Below are 26,731 nucleotides of genomic sequence, written 5' to 3'. Positions count from 1 at the left end.
AATAAAGATGGAGACCAGGTGCTTGGAGGGTTTTTCCTTCAGATTCAACCCTGTTGTTTGTGCACCTCCGTGCTGCTGAAGTGTCTTTGAGCAAGAAACTGAATCTCTGCCAGCTCCAGGGTGAAACTGACCCCTGACCCCTGACCTCCCTCCAGAGGGGAAAAGACAAAACATAAAGACCACATCAGCATCATCAAAAATCATCATTTTTATCCAGACTGTCCCCACCCGTCTGGTCCGCCAAGCAGGTTAAAACAAACACCAAATATTATTTAAAGTAGTCTGGCTTTAACTTTAGACTTTTCCACACTGCAGCCAAGTTAGTCACCATAATAAATTAGATTTAATAGACCGAAGCTGCTGCTGTTAGTTAGTCAGGAGGCTAAAAGTGAAATTTAATGGAGCGAACAAATGCTGGGGTCTTACTCCTCCGCCGCAGGCTCTCACAGGTGTGTCTGTGTGTGTGTGTGTGTGTTTGGGGTCAGCAGAAGGAATTTCCCCTCTGTTTGTGATCAGACAACACGATGGAGACACGATGCACCTGTCTGCCCGTCTCCTCGTCGCCCCCTGTGGCCAGCGAGCAGATCCTGGAGCTGGCTGGGATTCAGATTTTTGCTTGTTCAAGTTTGTCTCCTCAACGCACCCAGTGACGAATCAGAGCGTCCTGTCTAACGCCTGTGGTTTTGATATATATCTGTCTGGCTGCACAGTAGCCACATTAGCGGACTGCGGTGACAGGGAAATGCACGCTCTGTTATTTTATGTGGGCTCACGTGTTTGCACAGGCAATTTAATCAGCGAATGCCAGACGACACAAGAAGTACAGCTGACAGACGGATGGAGAATGACTCAGCAGGGGGAAATTTAGCTTGTCTTGTAACTCCCACAATCCACTGATCAAATAAGCAGAGGAAGAGCTGATGATGGTGGTTGCAGTGGTGTCTGGTGGGGTGGGTGGACTTTAGCCACAACTAAAGCTTCATCGAGCTTGTGGTTGTTGCCGTTTGCCAGCATGGCTTGACTCACCGAAGAATTAAGGAGGAAATTAAGGGATAAACGGCGAGACGACACGTAAACAATGTGAGGGAAAGTCGCATTTCAGCATATAGAGGCACTAATGTGTACGTCACTCTTTAATAAAGGAATAGTTCAACATTCTCATAAATCTGGGATGTCACTACTCCTCACCAAGAAATAAACCAACACTCAACCCCCTCAAAACCCCAAATATTCATGTTTACACTTGTTTTTTTGAAAAGATTGAGCTAACAAGAAGTAACATGTTAATTGTTCAGCTTCAGAGGTTTTGTTGCACCCACTTTCCAGTCTTTATGCTCAGCTAACCTAGAATAAAGACTATACTTCTTATTCAACTCTTGGAAAGAGAGAACATTCCCAAAATGTTCCCAAACTATTCCTTTAAACTCGAGTGTTTTCTGTCGACCTGCAGGTGTGGAATTCAGCAGTATACACACACATAGATGTTCTTTAGATACATGAAAACACACCGTAAACTACAGACACACACACACTCTCGAGTGAAATCGGTGTCCAGATTACCACCAACCCTCTATTCACACCACCTCGACAAGGGGGGAAAAAAAGAACTGTTAGCAAGACTTCCGTTGCTAAAAATAGGTCCCGGTTGGCAGCAGGAGACGCAGTGCAAGGTGTTGTCGGGCAGGGCGGCGGGATACAGTGAGGTAACCTGAGGTGCGTGTTGGCTCAGGGATTCTGTTGCTCTTTAAGAGGAGCGATGGGCACGCAGAGTTGTATTAAACATCTGTTTGTTTTACGGTCGGCTGGTTTGACGGGAATTTAAAGGAAAAGTCCAATATTTTAGCGATCAAGCTTCAAACTTTTGAATTTCTTTGCTGCTTGCCACTGTTTTCTTATTTCTGTGGACACCTAGATAACATCGACGTGACGTGATGGAAAACATTCAAGTAAAAACGAGCACATGTTGCTTCTATTTTTTTACTCTCCACTTCACGATGTTTCTGTCTGAGGTGTTATATTGCTGTATTGTCATCTAGTTAACATTTCAAAGAGCAGTTAAGCTGCCCTATGGGCCCAAGTTGATATTATCAGAAGGAAGACTGTGGCGGGTTGAGGAACGTCCTCAATGATCTTTACCAGGCCGTCATCCTGACGTTCCCTGTAGCCTCCAGCGACACATTCACACTCGCTCTTTCTTTCATTCTTTCTTTCTTTCTCACACACACATACACACACAGGTAGGCAGACAAACATACATGCATAGGTACACTCACACACACGGCAGTATTAGGGGGCATTTATCCCTTCACGTCGATCCATGGGGACCCACTGATCGGTTTACACTTGTTGTTTGGACGAAACCTTAAACTACACTAGTGAAGGGGTGTGTGTGTGTGTGTGTGTGTGTGTGTGTGTGTGTGTGTGTGTGTGTGTGTCCCTGTGGGCCTCGAGGTAAGGACAGAGCTATGTGACAACTTTCTTTGCTCTTCTGAGGCACATTAGCTGTAGCTCAGATTTCTGCCCTCTACTATATGAGCTGTGCATGCCGCTCTATTGTGATGTATAGACAAAACACAGATGCACACGCATATGTTCTGCACACACACACACACACACACACACACACACACACACTCTTTCCCCCTTTTCTGTGCCCTTTGCTCCGAGGTACAAAGCAGAAATCACACAGCTGTAACCAGATCTTGTTTCAGGGTGTTTCTCTCTGTCAGGGGCTCCTCCACTCTTCCCATCATGCCTTCCACCTCTCCAGAAGATTACTTTCGCACCATCAGTCCCACCTGTCAACCATTACACCCTCTTTTCATCCCAGCTCTTCCTCCATCTGTACCCCACGGATGCCATTCCCCTTTGTTGCTGGGTTTGCTCCATCTCTCCATTCACCTCCCCTCCAGGCGAGGGAGGTTTGATTATCGTAGCTCTTACCAAGAAGCTGGGTGTTTGGAATTAGAAGATTTTACTGCAGCCCCTCAAAAAACAGATTTTCTCAGGATTTCTCAACATTTTCTGGTCTGTGTCTCTGCATTTAGACCCCAATACTCTCATCATACCAGCAATAAGAGAGCTCTAGATACATTTTATTATTTCATTTACAGGTGGTAAGCAGAATAAAATGGATACCCATGCAGCCTAATGCAATCCAAAGCATTTTCCCTGCAGTAAGGCCTACGTATTCTGTTGTAATGTGTTTCTGTTCCAGTCTGTTCAACTACAAAAACATCTTTGATGGCGGAGATAAAGCAGTTTGTCTCCTGTAGTCCTCAGCTGTGCTCATACTCACCAGCTAATGTTAACATTACACTAAACTAATGCATCCTCCAGTATTACAATCTGAACATGTATTATAAATATTATCTTTAGCGTCATAAGTCTTGTTGGCTGTACAAATGAAATCAAATCATAAATTTGTGGTCTAACTGTTTCACTCTCGTCATGCTCTGCCTTGAGCTCGCTAATTAGTCAGATTCTGTCTAAACAGCTTGTGGTCAGATATAAAGTTTGTTCATTCAGAGAGGAAGAGGAAGTGATTTATCAGAGCGATAATACCTTCGGAGGAACAAGCACATGTTGAGCAATGAGAGGAGTTACAGGATGAAACCAAACCCAGACGCTCAAACAGAAATGGGATGTTTATTTGCAGAACCTCAAATCCACCTGCTCACGTTGAAATAGTCATGTGGCACTTTTGCCCATCGTCCACTCAATGTCTCTGGGTGTATGAGGCCTTTGTGGACAACGTGGCTGTGCGATATGACCAATCTAAACCCATAATCTAGCCAGTGTGCTGCAGCCACTTACATTTATATATATATATATATATATATCACTCTATGACACAGATTTTAGTAAACAGTGAAGTACTTCAGGTGCTGCATTTGCAGATTAAAAAGAAACACATTGTTTTCTAGGTGTTTTCCAGAAATAAAATTACATATATTGAGGATTTCATCCATAACTTCTATTTTCCAGTAAATCTTGAACTTTAAAAACAATAGTATCTAAAATCCAGCCTTGTATCCTAGAGGACTTCCATATTTGACTATCCTGCACCTCATTTAGTGCTAACGCAGGATGTAGCACAGCCTTGATGCAGCGAGGCCAAAAAAGCCATAATCACCATACATTTTTCAAGCTCATTTAACAAGTTAAAACATGACAGCGGTGGACAGAAATTGTGGTAACAACTGCCTATTCCCTCAATTTTCTTTGTGCCAGTACTTTCCTTTCTATGTCTTGCTGGCTTGTTTGCATTTAATTTATGACTGATTTACACCTAAGCACACATTTCATCTGCTCCATTGCTCATGGTGCGTTCTTCCCCCTCTTTGTCTGCGCTCTTGTCCGGACAGCGGCTGGCAGTTTTTTTTGGCTCCGACCAGAGTCTCCTCCTTTGTGTCTGTGTGTGTCGGCTGCAGATTTTTGCAGCTCACAACGTCTCGGGGATCTTTTTATTGCCGTCAGATGACATCAGTGAGCTGGCGTGAAGCTGCCTGTTCCTGGTTGTTAGCGCCTGTTTTGCCGATGGGCAGCCAGGCCGCCTTTTCAGGCACGCTTAGGGTTAAAGAGGTTCATTCCAAGTGTGTCTGTGTCTGTGAAGGATGTGCAGATAAAATTAGACTTCGACTGGAGTTTTGTCTTTCAACATCATTGGTTATAAAGATGATGAATCATTTCCACTGGCAATGGGAGAGGCGACTGAAACAGTGGGGGGAAAAAAAACTAGGGGAAACCCAGTTTTATGGTTGCACTGAAAGAATTATGTGATTGTCAAAAGCAGTGTCCTCATGTTTCAATACTTGAGTTATACGTCTGATTTTTGTTGGTTTTATTTGAGATAAAATATCTTATCAGCTTGAAAAAAATAAAATGGTGCCTTTTCTGTACTTTCCTTCTAATATAAGTTTAAAAAAGTGTGTTTCTGCTGAAGTTAAACAATTGATTGTTGACCCTGCGTGCAGTAAAAGTGACACTGTTCTATGCTTGGTGGTTTGGGTCTATTTTCATGTCACAGTCCTGCACACTGATAGCATTTATAGCTCGACTGGAGAGCAGACGAGAGAGAGAGAGAGAAAATACCCCACCGGAAGCTCATATTCTGACGATGTGGACTGCCAGACGGCACTTTGGCTGGAGCTCTGAATACCAATGGATACAAATGAGGGAGGGGGGGTGCGATGGGAGTCTCAGCATTGCACTTTAATTGAAGTAGGTGGAGATTATTTGACCTTGAAGATCCCCCTCTGAGCTCACACTGGTGTTGGTGTCAGTTGTCAGGGCAACAGTATTTCTGTCAATACACCAAGTGAAGTCATTAGATTCGGTGTTATGTTATGAGACGACCCAGCGCCATCTTTTTTTTTTTTGTTCCTTACTCCAGAACACGCTGACCAACCATTTACACAGTCAAGTACAGTTTAATTTAACTATTCTTTGGTTCCCAATAATTGTAGTTAACCAAGTCAACTACAAAAGCTGTGTATACACACACGGAGCTTACAATGAAGCTTGTTCTATGTTTCATATTGCATTCAGTGGACAGAAATATTAGTAAATGGTTTAACTCAATTTCTTTGTCTCAGTTTATTCCAGACTAGAAACTAGAAAATGATAACTTAAACCTCTCTCCTTAGTTAGATAAGATAAGATAAGATTCTTTTATTAGTCCCATGATGGGGAAAATTAGAAATAATATAATATACATATGGGGGATATAAAACAAAAAGTAGGGGGAGATATAAGGGTCCTAAGGGTGTCAGTGAGGATAATGTAACTATAGCTCCAAATCATTAGATGCGATCACAGTGAGAGTGCAAGTTAAACAGTTTTTGGCTTAAGATTTCACTCTCTCCTTACAGTGTGGTACAAAAACACAAATTTGTAAGGTGAGGATTTAGACTGATCTGATTCACCCGTGACCTATAAAGTTTGGATGAGCACCCATTACAAAAGGCAAGGTGGGGCACGTTTGGGAATCGGTTATTACAAAAGTATCACAGGTGTTTCAGATCATTCTGGAATCACAGATCAATCTTCCACTCTTACTGATAGCATCTCATCGACTTTCACGTAAGGACGTGGGCAGGCCTGAAGTACCAGGCACAGGACTTGAAGATAAACCTGCATGAGCGCTATTAGCACAACACATGTTACTTAGCCCCTGTCCTGTGTGCATGCCCATTCTCGCCCCAGTTCATTTGATAAAATTGCTAAATTTCCCCCGTCAAGTCTTTAATTATGTTCATGAAGGAAAAAAAGAGTGCAGGACAGATTGTGTGCAAGAGGGAGAGAGAGAGCCAACAAGGCTAGGCAGGTAGAGGACTAATCCTGTCTAATAGCCATGTTTCTGTTCCATCACGACTGCACAATCCTTCGCCAGAGGAAATAGAAACAGGGATCTGTGTGTGTGTGTGTGTGTGAATACAGGTTTTTACATGTGTGCAAGCAAGCAGAGCATCTTCTAAACTGCTGCTTTTTACTTTTTACGTGCTAGAAGTAATACTACTAGTACTTGTACTACATTTTTACATAAGTAAAAGTAGAGAAAACTTCTCAGACTAAATGAAAAAAAGCATCTGCACAAGAATCTTTTTTTTTTAATGTGCAAGAGTTTGGTCAGAGACCTTGTTCGTGGCATGAACAGGTTGCAAGCGGATGCAGCATTATCAAGGGCTGAGAGAACATTGTGTGATGATCCCTAATGTAGAACAGTTCATGGGAGTTGTAGTCCTGGATGTACTGTTGTGGACTACAAGTTAAAGACGGTGTCTTTAGAGTCGATATTTCAGGTACAGCAATAGAGATAAATGTAATGTAAACATCAAGCAACAACCACCATTTAACATAAAGCATATCGAATATACTCCCATTCAGAATAATACATTATACCATCAACATACATTAATTTAAACATTATTGTGATGTTGATTATATTTTGTATTAGTAATCAGAATATGCAAAGTAACTAATTAACGCAGTGGCGTCGTTACTTGAGATCCATAAAATTAAAATGCTCAAATAAAGTACAATAGCTGAAGATTGTACTGAAATGTACTTGTCAGTTTTCCACCGCTGTATATTTGTATAGAGGTTTTCATACTTTTACTCATCTGAGTTTATCATACATGATAAGTGATCGTATAAAAAATACCAGTCACGAGCTGGAACAAGAAAATGTTCTGTAATTTAGTTTGATACCTGTTTTAATTACATGATTGATCAATTATAGAAAGTGCTACCTTAGAGAGCACCCTCTGGAGAAATGAGAGGCTCAGTGTAAAGCACAAAGTCCATTTTGTTACATTTATTATCGACTAATCGTTTCAGCGTTACACATGTACGAGTATATTGATGTGAGGCTTTACGTGCTTGTTGGTTTGGGATGTTTTTCTTGGAACAGAGCGTCCTGGTTTTTGCATAGTTGCTGCTACACGTCAAGGGTATCAATTAAGAGACCGTGAGACTGACAGCTTCTTCTATACACACACACACACACACACTAAATCTTGAATTAGAGTTTTTTTATACAGATAGAGACGTGACAAGAAAAGTCACAGAACATGCGTCTTCGTGTGTGTGTGTGCTTTGTTTCATGTGTTGACAGAGAAGCAGTCCAAAATGATTGATGATGAGTGTTGGGAGGTTTGAAATGTCAAGTGTTTTTTGATGATTGTGTCAGATTTCTCTCATTCTCCCAAGTATCAATCAACCAGTTAGGATTCAATCCAAAAACTCCTGTAGGGGCTGTGAAACTTTAATTTTACGACGCATCACATTTTTATGGCGTCGTAATTCACATAAAAAGCTTTTTCAACCTTTGCATCCCCATTTTTAATTGCAAGTTCTGTTTTTCCAGTCACTGTACTTGGATAGACGTCCAACATGTCACCTGGTCTGGTATTAGTTTCCTGCTGTGTTTGTCCGCTGTGTCAGGGGAGATATGGCACTTGGAAGGAGCTTAGCTCTCCAAATCTTAGTTTACTTTGGCTCTGCCAGGAAAGTTTGTAGCATTACAGCGCTTCACAATATGAACACAGCCTTAACTGGATTAGAGATCAGTAAATGGAGATTTGAATTATATTGTTTACTATCTGGCCCAAAATGCATCTTGTTAAGGACTTTAAATGTGAACTGTTATTTTAAACGGAGGTTTTAAACCCTCCGCAACAAATCATGTGTACTTTGTCTTACTACTGACCATTGTCAAGACATTGTGAGATTCTGGAACTACAAATGTGTGATCCATCACACTGGACATCACATCTGCATGATTTTTTAGCTTATTTCCACCATAATTGTTGCCTTGTTGCTCAACATGACCTCATAGCAGTAGGCCTAATGTACAAGAAACTGATTTTTATGGCAGAGTGCAGAGGGTGAGTTGAGTCTTTCAGCCTTAGGAAAGAAGCTGTCCAGAGGTAGATATCAGTATCGCTTACCTGATGACAGAGGGGTGAACAGGCTGCTGCTGCAGGGGTGGGTGTTTGGTGTTTCAGTATCTTTTCGGCTCGGCACAGGTACCAATGATGTACTTCAGAGCCCTGCCGTCCTTGTCTGTGCGCATCCAATGCCAATTTGTGGTGAAATACAGCAACATGATCAGCATGAGGTTTAAAAAGTGTACATGATTTAAAAAAAAACAACATTCAAAGCTCTGTTGTGGTCCTTTAGGTATGAAGAAAAGTTGTGGCATTTCACAAACTTTCAAAACTCATGAAGTTTTAAGTCTCTGGAACTGTTTTTGTAGTTTCCCACAGTGAACATGAAAGTGGAGTGTCTTCTGAAAAATCCCTCTCCTGAGGTTTCTGCATTGTGTCTGGAATCAACAGTGGCGGTTTATTTTATTTACATTTGCAGCCGTCGGCCATGTCAGCTGGCTGTGTGCGACATCCTGTTTGGGTCTGGTTTACCATCACAAATTTCCGCTGTCTGGCCAAGTTATAGATGACCTGCCTCCAGCTGGGTGGCCTGGTACAGAGGAACATACACAGAAAATGCATCAGAGCTTGTGTACAAGTACACAAAGCGTGCACACACATGACATGCATGGATCTGACAATGTAAATGTCAGCACTAAATAGCACAAACACACACTCGGCCTCACATAACCAGAGTGTGGAATAAACAGAAGTAAACGAGGAGCGCTGCAGGCCCAAACACAGCTGGTTAGTCTCCTGTGGTGGATGTCAGGGTCACAGATGGACCAGAGACCGGAGAGAGGAGAGAGGAAGAGGAAGAGGAGGGAGAGGTAGAGCAACGATGTGATGAAAGGGAGCGAAAGGAGAGAGGGAGGATGGAAAAGAGGAGGGGGAAGTAGAAAAAAGAAAAGGATGAAGGGAGGACAAAACAGGGAAAAGATGTGACCGTAAAGAAAGACTCTTTTTTTTTCTCCCCCTCCTTATTCTTTCCTTTCGTTAGCCTTTCTTTATTTGCATAAGCAGTCACAGCCTCCCTCCCCCCCCTTCTTCTTCTTTCACCTTGAGGTCGTTCCTCAACATCAGGTTCAGGTGAGGTCCTCCGTGGTCAAACTGTCACTCACTCACTCAAACCAGACCACTTCATGTGTAGCAAGAGAGAAAGGAACGGTTGTTTAATCTAAGATAAATGAATTGGCCACTGCTGTTACTGTATAATTGAGCTATCAAGCTAAAAATGTGGTTCCAGCTTTGTACATGTGAGAATTTGCTACTAACGCACAAATAACCAAGTCCTCCATCACAGTCATGTCATCAGGGTTTATCAAATGCACATTATTTTACATGAAAATGTCACATATTATTTCCATAATGACTTCATAGTGGCCCTGCAGTCTACCGATACATAAGATATCCTTGTCAGCCTGAGGATGGTCCTAACCCTGCCTGTCTGACCTTTAACCACCACCGTCATGTACAACGTGAGGAATTCGATAACATACAAAGCATGCAAAGCTTTATCTCACCCGAAAACAAACGGGCCGTCCTGTCACATCATGCACTGTTGTGTCAGCCATGTAGCTCAGTGTGCACCGCGCTCCCGGTAACCCTACACTCAACCGTCATGTGGATAACATCGGCAGACCCTCTAAGAATGAGCAGGCAAGTCCAGACGCCGGCCGCTCCCCACGAGCTGTCACTCTCAGGTGTGTGAACAGCGGGAGGTTTAAGCAGACAGGTATTTCGGATGGCTTTTACGATTCTCCGTTAGGCTCACACACATGAAAGTGTTTGTACAGTAAAGCGTGAACAAACATCGGAGATTGATTGGGGAACATTTGCCGAGGCTTTTAGATGCATAGCTGGGTAATGCCGGGATGACAGCACGGGTGGAGGAGTGATGTGAACACACTGGTGAATTCACGCAGACAATCAGGAATGTGCCTGTCCCATCACGTTACGTCTGTAAACGTATGTAAATTATTAGGACGGCGCTTTTGTCTGAAGTGGTTGTAACATTTATCGGTACGTGTTTAATCATGTAGCAGCTTTACGCTCCTTTAACGTAAATACTTGGCCTTAACCTTCGCATAAAGGGACAGTTCGCCTACAGTCCTACGGTCTTACCAGGAGTTTACATTATGACGGCAGCAGAGGAGGAAGTCCGGTGACGTTGGCGTCAACAAAACATCGGATTTTAACACTGGAGATCGCTTTTTGTTTCCTGTTTGCAACTAACAGTTCAACGTTTTTTGTTTTCCAAGTCCACTAGCTTTACTGAAGTGGTCATTTTGATCCAAACCACTTTTTTTGGGGCATCTTTTAATGCTTCATTTTGTCATTTCAGCTCTGAAGATGGTGCAAAGCAAGCACAAGAGCAGACAAACACACACACATACAGATCGTGTTTCAGTGGGTGTTAGATGATGAGATGATCAAATAGCTCTCATATTGTTAAACTTCAGTTTTCATTGTCCTCACGTCTTTGTTCTCTATGGGAGAATTTAGCTGTGTGTGTGTGTGTGCTTCTATCTTTGTGAGGACCGGCACTGCGGACAGCCGAGGACAGTCTCGTTCATTTTTAAAAGTTCTGTTCTAGGATAAGCTCACATTTTAGTGTAAATCTTAGCTTTAAGTTCAGGTTTCGGGGGAAAATGCTGTCAAAGAGCGTCCTCACAAGTACAGAAGCACTTTGTGTGAACTCTTGCAGCATCACCTGTGTGTGTCCTGCTCCATGTGTGGTTATTTACCTGCGTGCATCCACGTTTTTGTCTTTTACCTCTGTATTTATTTAACGCCACATCACACATCCTCCGCTCCGAGGTTGAATGTTCTCCCTCGGGCTCTGGCTTTGAGTGTGTTTGCCCCCCTTCACTTTTAACTCTGGGTGTGGACAGAGCGAATTGAATGAGGATCAGCGCACATCCTCCACCCTACTCAGGTAGAGGCTGGATTATATTCCACAACAATGGAGCTCTGGGCCAATAGCAATCTGAGGCAGCCTGTTCTGATTGGATAACACCTGAGGAAGTATTCATGCCTTAACAAAAGGATGATGATGGACCAAAATGGTGCTGGTTGCACAACATATAGAGATGTGAGCACATGTGACTTTTCCCATCCCCACTTTACTTCTTTTCCTTTTGATGCTCCAAATGACATGTTTTGCGTCTATTTTTAGCTGCTTCTTCTTCAGTCTCCTTGCCAAAAGTTTCAATTGAGCTGCTCTCTCTTTTTGGCCTCCCTCCATTTCTTTTACCCCCTTTGCTATCACTCTCTTTTCCCCCTTCCTTGCTCCCTCCAGTAACCCAAATTTTGCTGTTTCCCTGCTCACTTTCTCCCTCTCTTGCCCTCCTTCTGTCACTGTGATTAGAGGAGTTGAGGAGATCAGAGGGAAGAAAGCATGACCAGCACCCCTGACCTTTCCCCTCCTTCTCTCTCTCTCTCTCTCTCTCTCTCTCTCTCTCTCTTTCCTCTCCCTGCTCTGTGCCAAGCTCGCTTTCTCCTTGTTGTGTGTTTTCCTCTTTTCCTCTTCTTTCTCCACCACATTTTTTGTCTGCAGTTTATATGGTTGTCACTGATTCTGTGGTGTTGGACAGGTGGCTGTAGTTGTAGTAGTAGTAGTAGTAACCTTTTGTCTCTCCTTCCCTACTTTACTACTGACTGTGTGTTCACCAGTACTCTTGTAATTTCCAATATATCTTTAAAAGAAATAGACTGAAATAGAGGGAACAAGATAATTCTCTCAGGAGTTGAGTGATATCCAATTCAATATTGTTGCTCTGTATCTGCTGGATGTCTAAATGGGCAACAGTTGTGAGTTCTGCCCCCAAATGGACAGAAGAATTCAATTAATGCAGGTTTGAAGTTGCTGAAAGCTGCATTAAGTCTTAATTGGCCACATCCATCAATATTGAGGAACTGTAATTGCTATATGTGCTGCTGCAATAAGGATTAAACCCTCAGCATGTTGTTTATTGAGGAGAGGAGACTCAGGAGCATCAGTATTATAAATCAATACTGTGCAGGGTTGTTTTATCAGTGTCACCATCTTGTTGAGCCTCTTTAGATAAATATTTCTCCGACACTTTTCCCATGCTTTTATTATGTTAGACCCAGACCCAGACTAGACCAGCTGACGGTTACTCACAGGGGTCCTGGAGGGTCCTTGACCTTCATTATTGTGGGTACAAACGCTCATGGACGGCGGTCATATGAACTAATGCACTCACTTCATCTAAGCTCTGTACACTTTCTCACCTCCTCACACTTTCTCACCCACCCCTGTCCTCTCACCCTCCTCCAGTCAACACCCCTTTGTCCCTCCTCCCCTCCTGTCCCCGTCTCCTCCACGTCTCTCCACCCCGCCAGCACCCTTTTATCCACTTAATCGCATTCAAATGCCAGCCATGACCTTTGAGTTTGACCCCCAAAGAGACCCCCCAATCCACAGGCTCATATGGAGACATTTACTCCTATAATCACAAGGAGATGATCAAGAGTGTTAATTAAATATGTATGTATGTGTCACAGGGGAGGTAAAAAACATATTTATATGATTCACACGCAGTATTTAACACATACAAATGCACATGTAGAAGACAAAACACACACACACACACACATATATATATCTATATATCTGCTCACCGTGAGGCTCATCACCTCCCACCCAGAGACCCAGCAAGTGAATAGAGGGCATTTGGCGTTCTGAAGTTTAAGAGCCTCACATATATGAGCTTATGCCACTCATACGTCAGCTTATAAAAGTCTCTCTCTGTGCTGCTTATGAACTCTTAAAGCACTGCGTGATGTTTGGTGGATATCTCAGGAATGCCACCCCGAACACACAAAGGTTAATCTGGGGTTCACTTGGAGTTTATAAGGTCCGAATGGTGTGTGGTGATACTGAGTTTGTTTACCGTGCATTAGATGGTGAGGGGCCTCGCAAACGCACTAGAGAACTGCAGATTTTAACGAAGAACAGAGCTTTTTCTGGTGTTGCTGGCTGAGAAAACAAGCCGCAGTAACATTATGAAAAGAGTCGTGCAGAGCAAAGGGTCTTCCCCAGGGCTGCTGCTGGTATCACTGGCTCTATTCTTTGGTGAGGGGTTCCTCTCTGGTCGTAGTTAAGTTCGGTTTGACTCTCTGTTACTAATCAACGAGCAAAGAAAAAGAGCTGGGGGGGAACAATTTGCGGTCACACTCATCTGTCCCCTGTTAGAAGACCCGGAGAAGAAAGGCAGAGGGGGAGACAAATAAAGGGAACAGTTCATTGTTTATGACCTGAAGAACCTGATAGTACATGTTTTGTTTGATACATAATTAGATGTGCCCTTTAAAAAACACCCAGTGTCAGCACTGACTGGATGTGATCCTCTTATAAATCCTCTTTAAATCCATTTGCCTCTTTCAAATTGCTGTAAATCTGCCAACATCATTCGCACTGATGCAGCTAGTGGGATTCCTCATATCCACATGACTCATGCAGCTGGTACCAGAGTCCCTTCGTGCTCTTCTGCCTCTATTCTCTCTGTTTTTGTTTGAGTTTTTTCTATTAATCACGGAGGGATTTGAACAAAGAACTCTTGCTCCTTTGCAGCTTTACTTCAGCTACACTCTGCTGTTGATTTAGGAGGTTACGCATTAAAACTTTCCAACACAAACAGAGATTCGAACCCCAGAATGTCTGGGCTTGAACAGCAATTCATCCATCCATTATCTACATTACTTAACCTTAGATGGTAAGAGGGCTTAGAGTCAGTCACATAGAGACAGACAACCATTTATGCTTAAGTTTAGAGGAACCAGTTAATCTACCCGGTGTGTCTTTGGACTGTTGGAGGAAGCTGGAGTACCAAGGTCTAGTTCGAACCCCAAAGCGTCTTGCTATTTACTGCTAGACACCACATACATTCCCAAAGTATTGTTTGTAATCTCTGTCTCTCTTTTATTTCTGCAGGGTGACAAGTCTAACGAGCCGTGTGCAGGCCGGGACTGTAGCAAAGGACGCAAGTGCTTCCCAGAGAAAGGCAGCAGGGTGAGTTGGAAAATTCACTTCGACCAGAACATGGAGACAGAGCATCATCATTTGCACAGTTCATCAGAAATCCAGAGAACTGAGCAGACCTACACGACACAAAACCATTTAATTGACCCTCCAGTTTTGATATTTGGCCACCAGGAAACTATTTTAGCTCCTGTTTCATATATTTTCGTGTGCAGATTTGGTGCCTTGTCCTTCCTTAGAATCACGTTTGTCAGCCAGAGTTGGTCTAAAAATCTAAAGAAGTGAGCAATTCATTCAGCAGAAGCATAAAACTGTGAGAAGTAACATTTTTTACAGTTAATGCTCCCATTAAAAAATGCATATATAAGCATTAAAAGACCACATCAGTGCATCATCTTCGTATATATTTAATTATTCTATCAAAGCAGCTATGAGGTACTGATTATTGTCGCCTGTGAAGCGAACAGACTAAACAGGGTTCATTTTGCTATTTGGCAACAATAAAAGATCCCAAAATCATACTCAGTTTGTGAGAAGAGCTTTTATCTCACTTGAAGTTCCTCTTAAAGTCCCTCAGCTTGATTAAGACACACCTACCTCAGGGGCTCCAATTTTATTTCTTCCCACCACATAACAACACACATTGACGCCCAGAGACGTTTTCACTGTTCATTATCAAAGTGAGTTTGATGACTGTCTGTAATATGCATGTTTCAACAGCCCTTATCTATAGAGCGGAACGTGTTTTCTCCAACGCCCACTAAAAACAAAACAGTGTCTTTAGGCGAGGAACCATAACTGCCTTCTGTAACCAATGATAACCACACAGGTGTCGACAGATTGTGAGGTGATATGCTTATCGATGAGTGACTGCACATTCTAACGTTTTAAACTTTACATACACGTTTATGTGTGTGGCACATTTCAGCAACAAGTGCTGCACATAAAACATTAGAAGTATTGTAACAAAGTGCAAAAGAAAGACATTTAAATACAACAAAAAGCAGAGACGATGAAAGATAAAAGGACAAGCTGACATAGAATAAGACAGGGATACAATTAGGATAAAAGGTACAGAAATGTCTACAGGCTTTTAAAAGAACATGTCTTGCATCTCTCAGCTGTTCAGTGGCAACAAACAGAGCAGCTCTGCTTTCTGATTTATGGCCGCAGTTTGGAGTGACAGTTAAGAGGAATGTTTTATGGGTATTTCATACGTCAATATAAACCTGCTAGCTTTATATAAATTCCTCTACATTAACAAGCCTCTAAAAACGTTTGAGCCTCATCCGGTCAGAGGGGGAAGGCTGTGAACGAGACAGCAATAGCTGCAAGAGCAAGTGCTTTGCTCAGTTTGTGCTGACCACTGCTGATATGATGAGGGTGAAAGTATAGTTTTACGTAAAAGCTGCATTAGCACTCAGGAGATTCAAGGGGAAGATTTAATGCTTTTTTTAAACTTTGGTAGCTTTCAAAGAGTAAGATTAATTAAAGAAACGCCATATTGATGCTGAACGGTGACAATTCTGGAGCATTTTATGGTTGAATTTCATTATGACACAGTATTCAGGGTTTGGTCTCAGGAGTCGTGGGATATTATTAATTCACACACGTTTATATATGAAGCAATTAACACAAGAAATTGGTCTTTGTGGCTTCCATAAGTGTAAAGAACTATAAATATAGCTTTAATTTAATGTGTTAACCATCAAATCAAGTTAGGTCAGCCTCCGTTTGTGGCCTGGGAGATGTTAAACGTTGCCACTGAGGATGGGTGGGTGGTTGTATTCCCCCAGTGTGGACCTGCGGACACTGCTCAGTGCTAGAGAAAATACTGCAGCCTCCTTTGCAGGTTTTTTTTGGGGAAAAAATCTAATTTATATATTTTTTGCAGCCAGTTTTGAACAAAAGTTTCTATTAGTGAGCTGCTCTTCTACTTCCTCCCTTGGCTTTCTTCTTAAACAATAAAAAACATCACAATATATATATATAAAAACAAAAAGCCTCCTTATATGTAAATCATTTTGGGGAAAATAATGTGTAAAAAAAAAACCAAACAGACCTCTGTGTGTGTTCACCTCTGGCTAAAACCAGACTAAATGTAAGCTTCACACTGTAGCTCGGCCTCTTTCAGCCTGTATCCAAACAACAATTACTGTCTGACACTGAAGCCTACACTTACAGCGTCCCTACTGTACGCCAGTTAAGGTAAATAACATAGTGACGACCTCCACATTACACCCAGGTACCTGTAGGTAAATAACACAGCCCAGGTGACACCACCTACCTGTGTACAGGCCTTCTGCAGGGCCTAAATGACACAGCCGCAGATATACTACCATCCTTACCTGCTATTGTTGGGAGACGTTTGAGTGGTAAGGTGCTTATTTGTCTCTTTTCAGTTTTACTTTTGTACTTAAAGGAGAGTGAGGTGAGGCGTGTTCTCCATCATAGCTGTTAACAGCCCCGAGGTTAACGGGTGGAAAGTATTTTAGGTGTGTGTTTCTGCACACGACAGGGATGCACAGGGGGCTTAACCATGTTTATACAAACTAAAACTTAGAGGTGAATCAGTGCACTTACAATCTGAAATGAGCTAGTTGGTTTTCAGTAATTACTGTGTTTGCTGCAGATAGTGACAGTATTCTCATTATCCATTAATCTGCCAATTACCAACTTGATTCAAACAATTATTTTTTAGTCTGAAAATGTCCCCAAACAAAGTTCCTTCAGCCGAGGATGGTCTCCTTCCAACAGTCTTAAAGCCTTAAATTTTTAATAAATCCCTTTCGATTGATCATGTTGAATAGAGAAAAGCAGCAAATACTCACATTTCAGAAGTTAGAACAAGCAAATGCTTGTAAATGACTTAAATGATTCCCTGAGTATCAAACTTGTTTATCTTTTTTTGTACGTTACTAAATCCAGTGGTCCTCAGCCTGAGGGTCAGCACCCCATACTTTCACACTTAAACTGGTATGACTGTGAAACAGGTATTAAACTGTGTTCTATGTGGTGTTAAAAACATGAGATTGAGATTTAATTGAACCCTGCAGAAACCCTGTTACTCTCATCTTTGCCTTTCTGTGAAGTGTTGGATAGTCTCACCTCTGAAAGGGATTCAAATGAAAGAATCTGAGATGTTTAGGAGGGAAAATCACTCTCTGGACACACGCAAGCTGTGATGTAGACTTATTGCTTATTTTTAAGATGTCCTAAGCCAAAAAGATTGGGAACCTAAGTAGTTAAACAATTCAGATATCTGAATAGATATCCACAGGACATCATCTTGTTTCACTATAAACATAATTTAAACATTTTTCCCTCCATTTCAAAGTGAAAGTTCAGTTCTCATGCACCTGCATCTTTGTTCCCTTAAAAGCTGCACTAACATGTAATTTGCAGTCTATACGCATACAAACCCCATATTATGGCATCACTGTGACTCACTAACAAAGATAGAAAAATATCTGAGGAGACATCCCTTCAGTGAGCTAAATATTCCCTTTAATTGCCTCTTGGTGTGTTTAGTTTGCTTTGGACCAGAATCCCCAGTTGTCTCAGTTTCTCCTGTATGACCTCAGAAGTAGTTCATCATCGAGGTTCACATGAGCATAAATCATGTTGGTTATATCACGCAGGAGCTGCCCCGCGAGAAGCTTTGGCACCTTTGGCTGAAAAAACAACAGCACGAGTAATGAGTTGATTTAAAGGCAGCCGAGGCTCCACCGAACACAACTGACGGAGAGTAAACGTTGTCATGTTGGTGATGCTCTGTTGATCCCTGAGGGGGAACGGTTGTCTTTCTGCTGCAGCCTGTCAGAGCACAGGGTCCAGAACAAATGATAGGGTTTATCAGAAGTTCGTCTCTCAAAGAAATCAATCATGGGATGTGATAGAGTACAGATTGTGCTGTGCATGCACAATTACTCTCTGTACACATGTCTTACTCAAGAACACGTAAAACTGTTCATCAATACTACTACTGACTACATTTTTAGGAGAAAAATTTAATTTTTGGATAAAATTTCCACTAAAAGGAGCACAAGAATGAAATATGAAGTCATAAAAGATGTTTTAGAATAAAAACACAACCAAAAAATGAAGGTTAAAGGAATAGTTTCACATTTTGGCAAATACGTCTCTTTGTTTTTTAGTTATATGACCAGATAGATACCTCTCTCGTATCAGTACGTTCAATATGTAGCTGATGCCACGAGCTGGTTAGCTTAGCTTAGCATAAAGACAAAGGCAAATATACCTAGCAGCACCTCACAAACTAACTAACATGCTACATTTTGTTTATTAAATGTGCACAAAAACCAACAAGTTGCTGTTTTCGGGGGATTACGTGCTGTAATAGTTCTTGCTGTTCGCTCTCAGCAATAACGCCTACAAGTACTGGAGTATTTCCCAGAATAGTGAACTATTCCTTTAAACGGCCAACAACAACAACAAGAAAACCTATTTTCTCTTCCCATCACTCACATTCGAGGCAGTCAGATTAATTTAATATGAAGATTGTAACTTAAAACAAATGTGATGTTTGGAAAAATAAGAAAAACAAGCTGTTCTTCATATTTCCGTTGTTACTGGTGCTGGTTGTCCCGTTCAGATGTTTTGGCTCATTTTTACCATCAACTGCGCCAGTGATCCTCGAGGGCATTACACACACTGGGTCTTTATTATTACTTATAGTGGAGGAGGGCAGGACTGGCATGTCGAGGCACAAAAATATGAACCGAATATGTTTCCTCCGGCCAATAAATGTAGCATGAGAACAAACATCCGGTAATAATGGAAGAAAAAAGAAAAAGCACCTCTTGATGAAGAGGGTTTTAATAACAATATCTGATCTTTACAAATCCATTTCTAATGCCCAAGTAAGACCCTGCTCCTGTGGGACCCCAACACAAACACAGCAAAGACACAATCCAGACAGTGTGTGTTGGCTTTAGTTGGTTTTCATTATTAATAGCCAAAGGGCTTCAGTTTAACTTCGACTTTAAGTCCTGAGACTCTGAGAAAATACCGAGCGCGAGTGTTTGAAACGCTTGTGTTCACATGTGCGTGTAAAGTTGTGCTCTCCTGGCTTTAATATCTGTGTCATATTGGATCCATTAGGTCCAATAACATCCGCTCCTGTTGGGTAAACCCTGTGGGTCAAAGGGCAGTGTAAGGGATGTCAGGATGGTGTGTGTGTGTGTGTGTGTGTGTGTGTGTGCAAAAGGGGCCAGGAAGTACTTAATATGCTTTATTTAATTTAGCCAGTTCTCCATGTGTGCCAGTCAGAGACAGAGAGGGAGAGTGAGGACTTCCTAATTTTGTCAAGCTGCCAGCGGGATCGACTCAACGTTTTCTGTGTCACGCTGGAGTGAAGTTCCTCAGCCAAGCAGAGGGTTTCCGCTGTGATAACATCTTCAGTCTGTGAGTTAAAGTTATTAGAGAGAGGCTTACTCAAGGAGCCACTGAACAACACAACTGAGCCAGTTCCTGCAGTATTATTATCTATGTCGCAGTGTTAAATCCAAATAATGTCCATTTTAATCAGATTAGCACAAACTGACACACGCCTGGGGCCGGGTAGAGCTAGCACCATACGCTAAGGCAACTGGTAACAATTAAAACAACAGTTAACTAACCGGATTACCCAATCAAACTATGGGATATAGATTTAAGATTGGAGGAGGGTAACTAACTACGATCTTTACATACTTAGTTAGGATTTTAGCTCCGTTAACTTAAATGCTAGTTGAGTTTTGCCACATGAAAACCAGGCACAACTACTGCTGGAACTATTTTCAGCACAGGATTAACTTTTGATTACTTTCTGATTAATTGGTTTATAGTTTAAAGGATAACTGATATTTTTGAACCTGGACCTAAAGTAGACCAACAAAATAATAAAAAGTGCAATATTTCATATATATCTTTTATATTGTTATAACCTATTCACGTGCAATAGCCTTTTTTTCTCATATTCACCATACAACTACACTGTTTTTGCATATACTGTATATGTATATATATTATTTTTTCCTTTTTTTATATCTTATTTTTTATATTTTTTTATATATTTATACTTTTACCAGTATGTGTATATGTGTGAACTGCTGCTAAATGTGAATTTCCCCACCGTGGGATAAATAAAGGTTAATCTAATCTAATCTAATCTAAAGCGGTCCAGCAGGTCGCCTCAGCCAGCGGCTGCAAGCGTCCAACGATGGCTGCAGCATAAAACTTTGGGGCACCTGCACCAGTCAGAGTAGATCCACTAAAAGAGCTTGTTTGATCCACTGACAGGCTCAGAGTGTTATTCTAAGTGTGTGACAGCATCATGGAAAGGATCCCTACAGAGAGAGACCTGGAAGATCCTTTTGGTTCAGCGCCACCAGACTCCATTGACAAAAACAGTCATTTTAGCTCAAGGGACACGGGGGTTGCTGGTCTACCGCTGCCTCCATCGGGTTGTTTGTTTGTGTTATCGTGTTACTTTAGTGTTTTAAACAGTTATTTTAGATCCAAATTAACATATTTAAATTCCAGCGTCTCTTGTGTTTTTAAAATTGTCTGTTTTGTCCAACCAACGGTTCAAAATCTGGAGATATTCACTTTACAGTGGTGTAAAACAGGGAAAAGGAGAGGATAGATAATAACCTTTAATCAATTCATCAATCAAGTGAAGTGATGGAGTATGTAAGTAAGGGAGAGAGAGACAGACTGTCTCACAGTCACCCAGACAACAAAGGGGAAGCAGGAATAAAAGATGAATGGAGAGGAAAAGAGAGAGTGCAGCAGCCGCCCCTTTAAAATACGATGAGGGTAAAGTGATAGTGGATGTGTGTCTCGGTGGGATGGGAAGATAAGAAAATGAGGGATGAAACCCCTTCTGTGGGGCCTCTCGATGAAAGACTGCGACCCTCCATCCCTGAATTCCTTTGCTTTAATCCTGAAGCGGGTAGAGAGGAAAAAAGAGAGAGAGAGAGAGAGAGATTGGAGGGGAGAAAGACTGACCAAAACTGAGATGTGAGGGAAAAGGAAGAAGACTTTTTCCTGGAGTAACAGGATGAGAAAGAGAGAGAAATTAAAAACTTTAACTTGAAATGAATTCCCCAAATAGAAACAAGACAGAAGTTTAAAAATAGATGAGACATGATGAGGTGTTTCACCACAGATGCATCATGCAGCCAGTGAGTCCTGTTGCAGACTCAATTTAACCTCAATCCCAAGACAGGGAAGAAAATGGAGGCAACAACAAGGCATATAATCAGATGGAAGACCCTATGTATTTTGTCACACACACACACACACACACACACAGACACACACACACACACACACACACACACAGTCACACTCTTTGGCTCAGATTGCACACAGATAGTCAGCTTTGGCAGCAGAATGACCCCGAGACAAGCATGAATGATGACTTTGATCTCCCCTCTTCTCTCTCTCCTGTGTCCCCCTTATCTTTCAATATATCTCCAACCTCTCTCTCTCTCTCTCTCTCTCTCTCTCTCCATGCGTTCTCTAATGTGTTGTGTTTGTGATTATTAAGCCTGTCCGGGTTTCGCTGAGTGAGCGCTTGTATGTCCATGAGTGTATTTTAGGGGTTAAAATAGGGTGTGTGTGTGTGTGTGTGTGTGGGGAAGATGTGTGTGTGTGTGTGTGTGTGTGTGTTGCATGTGTTGTGTGACATGTATGACGATGTACCTACACATCAGACCAACGTACAGGACTGCAGGTCTTATCAGTGGCTTCCTGTCGTCCAAACATTTCCCTTCACACGCACACACACACTTCTGGGCCCCCGTGTGGCATTTTATCAGGCTCTCCCCTCCGTTTGAGGCCGGAGTCTAAAAGTGGTGGTGGTCTTTGTTTAGGCTTCATCTTAAAACACACACACAACCACACACACACACACACACACACACACACACGTGTACACACACTTATAAAATGGCGGTAGAGCAGCCATTTTGCCTCCCTTTGTCCAAAATGTCTCGACAAACAAAACCTCATGTCCTTCACCTCATTCTGAACTGAAGTGATGGAAGGATACAATTTAGCTTTGAACTCTTTTGAACACACACACACACACACACACACACACACACACACTCATAGACACACACTCATATAGACACACACCTGACACTCACAGGCATCTCATCCACTCAGTTTAGTCGAGGAAAGGTCAAAGGTCACGGGCACCACAAAGGTCAGCCTAGACCAGAAGGTCAGGGGCACTAGGATCACAGACCGAGGTGTGTGTGTGTGTGTGTGTGTGTGTGTGTGTGTGTGTGTGTGTGTGTGTTCAGCCTCTCCATTCTCATCTCTCAGCTTCCTCCGTCCTTCTGGATCTTACACTGAATCGTACAGCTTTATTTTGCTATCACCAGTGGTGGAAGAAGTAAAAGCAGCAATAGCACAGAGTGGAAACACTGTTAGCAGCATCTGTATCTCTGTCATGCATTTAGATTTTTACTCAAGTAAGTACAAAAGTTCTGCCTTAAAATATACCCGAGGTAAAAGCAGAAGGAGCCATATCAGAATAATGTATATATTAAATATATATATATATTAAATTCCTTTATCTGCTGGTTAGCTTGTGTGTTTCCTTCTTGGGGAACAATAAAGTTTAGAGTAATCTACAATTTTAGTTTTATTCGTTACTTGTATTTCGTATTATTGAGCTGAATCTGCAAAGTAACTTAAGTTATCAGATAAAGTAGTGGAGCAGATGTGCTCAGTGTTACTTTCCACCGTTGATAATTGCACATAAAAAAAAAAAAAACAGAATAGCAAACACACAACAGGAGACTACAGGAGAATCAGACAACAGTAGAAGAAGTCCTGACTGAAAGTCCACTGTCTGAGTCCGTCTCATTTTCCAGTGCACTCTACTGCCCTCACATGGCTGCTGCAGGAGCTGCCATGAACCACAGTCAAAGTTGGAGCTGAAAAGTTTCCCAGAAAGTTTACTGTGTGCAGCTCTATTATAAACACACAGTGGAACTTATAATGTCACACAGAGTCACTGTGGGCTGTGTGTGGTCCCCTAGAAGCATATTTGATGCTGTTTTAATGTGAAAATCTGCAGGCAACTCTTGTTTCATCTCAATTCCTGTTTTATTTTCTTAGATTTGCTTGTTTGGTATATTTCTCTCTCGTGGTTGCTTGAGAGATGAACAAATCTTATTGATGAACTTTTATCAGAGATGCTGCTTTTCAGTATCAGTACAGTTGGACAAAACTACAGACACACACAAATCAATCGTTGCTTTATAACAGTGTAATAACATATATACTGCGCCATAAAAGCATTCACATTTACATCGAGGTTGTGCTCTGACTCACTTAGTCTCAATTGCAGCCGGATCCACACAGTTTACACAGTATGAAAGACAGACAATATAGAATAAAAGTAAATGAAGTGGGGAAAAAACGCCTCTCTGCTGCCTTTACTGCACAGAGTGAGAAGTACACACCTTCTGGATGATCTAATGTCTCTCACACACACACACACACACACACAGTGCAGGAATGCACATAACTGGTTATTACTGATTTTACAGGCTCTTGTGATTCGATGTGATGATGATGGCACAGTTATTTATGACATTTCCACTTACACACACACACACACACACAGTTAACACCAATCCAAACTATCATTTATGACATTTTTCCTTTTCTGCAGAGTTGTCCTGCCCTGCTCACCGCTGACGCACAAACTCAGTGACACGCTGTTAAACATGTAGATTCTCATCAGCTGTAAACAGGACAGAAATACTTTAGGATGTGTGTGTGTGTGTGGTATGGCTTAAATCTCGATCTCTATGCAAACTCCCATACATGGAGTTTTGTTTAAACGTAAAAACAATAAAAAAAAGTGAGTATGGGAAGCTGCTTTCAGTCTGGACCCTCAGTACAGAGTCGGAGGGGCCTCACCTGCAGGTTGGGTGGCCGTCAGGAGGGAGTACAGCTGCCTGTGGAGCAAAAAAATCTCTCTGCTGTATCTCTGGACTCTTGTTTTGAAGGAGCAGATAAGTGGAGGAGAAGAGTCCCACACTGCTGATCCAGACACACACACACACACACACTCACACACTCACACACAATGATACAGAAAATATGCACATTAGCGGAGTATTAACAAACTCTGCAGGAATCTCAATCCCTACCTAACTAAACACAGCTGGATCAAGCTCATCCTCACACACATCCACACTTGGGTTCTTCTGTCGTGCCGACAGGGAAAACATGACCACTTCTCCTCTCCTGTTACAAACCAAGAGAGGTGAAGCTGAAAGAGAACCAGGAGGTGCTTGCCCCGCTTATTCTCACATCCCTGATGAGTCAAATCTGGAACATTTGTTTGCTATATAGCTCATCTTGTCCATCTGCGCTGTCAACAGACTGTAAACAGTACTGATGTTTGCTGTACTCTGTAATAGTTGTGTCGCCCTCTTCTTCTTCTGCAGTAGTTTAAAAAACACCTGCCCGGAGGATTAGCGCCACCTCCTGATATTCTCAAACTGGCAGAGGATGGAAACGCACATTAATTAGCATTTTATTTTGGAGATTTTTGTGGAATTTTGTACAAAATAATGTGCTGAACTTGTGTGGAAGTTTGGCTACAGACTGCACAAATAATGCTGCAGCAAAAGTTGACTTAATAACAATGATAATATATAATAATAACGGAAATGTGATAACAACAAGGACGAGAAGCAAAATTAACAATTACCAAAATAAAAGCTCAAAAGATCAAGCCCAATCATTTCCTTTCACAGATGTCTTCATATCTTTCCCACCGTTGGCTCCCACATGTGTTTTGTTCTAAACGATGTGACTCACTCACGGTTCTTCTTGCTCCGAATGGGAGGCGTCTTTCACCACCCTCTATCTCTTCACTCCCCTGCTGCGCTCCCTCTTTCTTAGTTTAACTGATGCCGTTGTCCCATCTTGATGGTTCCTCCCAAAACACACAGAAATGTGGTGAAAAACTGTCTGCAGCTCAAAATCAAGATGGGATCTTGAATACATGGTGTCTGGTTTCCTCCACAAAGGACCATTTTTATCCATATTTTCACTCATTAGTCACAGCAGCAGTCTAGTGGAGATGTTGGAGCATCACCAAGAACCATTTTACCCCTCAAATGATGCTTACACATGAATTTTCTCCCTTTTCGTCTCCCACTAGCCTCAGTGTAACCCCCCCTGAGAGTAAAACAACTTGTAATTGAGGGTAGTAATTGATTTTTTGGAGCCGTGACCGAACATCATTATCCGTATTACCTCAGCAGTCACATCTGTACATTGGTTTTAAAGGTTTAAACGAGCCTAACATGGCAATTACATCCGCTGTTTGCACTCAGAGCTCGTCATCACCTCAGGCTAATTTTTTGTTTCAGCCCCAATTACACCGTTTAGTTACATTTTCTAAGACTGTGGAGTAAAAATCCTCTGTGTTATATTTATGGCTTTCCAAGCAGCTCGTCGTAAGCACCTTTTAGTGGGAAATATTTATGGGAATCCTTCATACGGGAAACAAACTTTCCTCATTATATTTTACATTCAAATAACGACAGATCATAAAAACAACAACCAGATCATAGAAGTATCATAGCCGTCTTTTAGCCCCTGAGTTTCCTCCTTGCTCTGTAGCTCACTTCCTGTCCGACAGCTGAGAAAACACAGCAGCTTTATGACATCATCACCGTGGGACAGCGAGGCCCGCTGACTGCTAATGGGGTTTTTATTGGAGGGGGGAAAGCACCTGGATGAAAAGAGAGAACAGGTTGTTTGTTTTAATGGCCGCCATCAGCACAAACAGATGAGTCAGAGCTACAGAGGAGGGGTGGGAATCAGCCGGCCGAAAAAAAACATACAGTCAGTGGAGAAAGAAAGAAAGAAAGAAAGAAAGAAGACCCAACATGAGGATGTAGTGATTGTCTGTCCTGTCCTTATCTGTTAACCTTTATCCTACCGACTCCCAGACCTCAGAGGTTCCTGTCATATCTCACAGTCAGGAGCTTTATTGTATTGCAATTTTTCATGACTTCATGACTTCTTAAAAATACCAGTGTTTCAACCAAAAGCCCCCAATTCTGCAAATGCAGTTGGAATAATGGAATTTTTTATTCATTCATGCTCATGTTTGCCATGAGTCCTAATTTAAAGTATCACACAGTCATTTTGATGGAGGCCGATTTCCTTTCCTAAAGTATATATTTTATTTTTACACAATAAGATTTTTCTCAAATGATATAGATGACATAACTAA

The 26,731-nt window shown here is 41.9% G+C and overlaps 1 protein-coding gene across 1 annotated transcript in view; it reads left to right on the top strand.

Annotated features, from left to right (window-relative positions):
* Window positions 1–524: 524 nt before the first annotated feature.
* Window positions 525–26,731, top strand: part of col4a6 (collagen, type IV, alpha 6) — a 60,978-nt gene continuing 34,771 nt past the window's right edge. Inside the window, exons 1-3 of the mRNA XM_070855189.1 lie at window positions 525–624; window positions 1,639–1,703; window positions 14,392–14,469. Coding sequence (XP_070711290.1) covers window positions 525–624; window positions 1,639–1,703; window positions 14,392–14,469 — 243 coding nt within the window. The remainder of the gene's footprint in view (window positions 625–1,638; window positions 1,704–14,391; window positions 14,470–26,731) is intronic.

Source organism: Pempheris klunzingeri, chromosome 23 (genome assembly GCF_042242105.1).
Source record: "Pempheris klunzingeri isolate RE-2024b chromosome 23, fPemKlu1.hap1, whole genome shotgun sequence".
In the NCBI taxonomy this organism is placed as follows: domain Eukaryota; kingdom Metazoa; phylum Chordata; class Actinopteri; order Acropomatiformes; family Pempheridae; genus Pempheris; species Pempheris klunzingeri.
The sequence above is the reverse complement of the archived record's forward strand: the minus strand, read 5'-3'. Positions and strand labels throughout refer to the sequence as shown.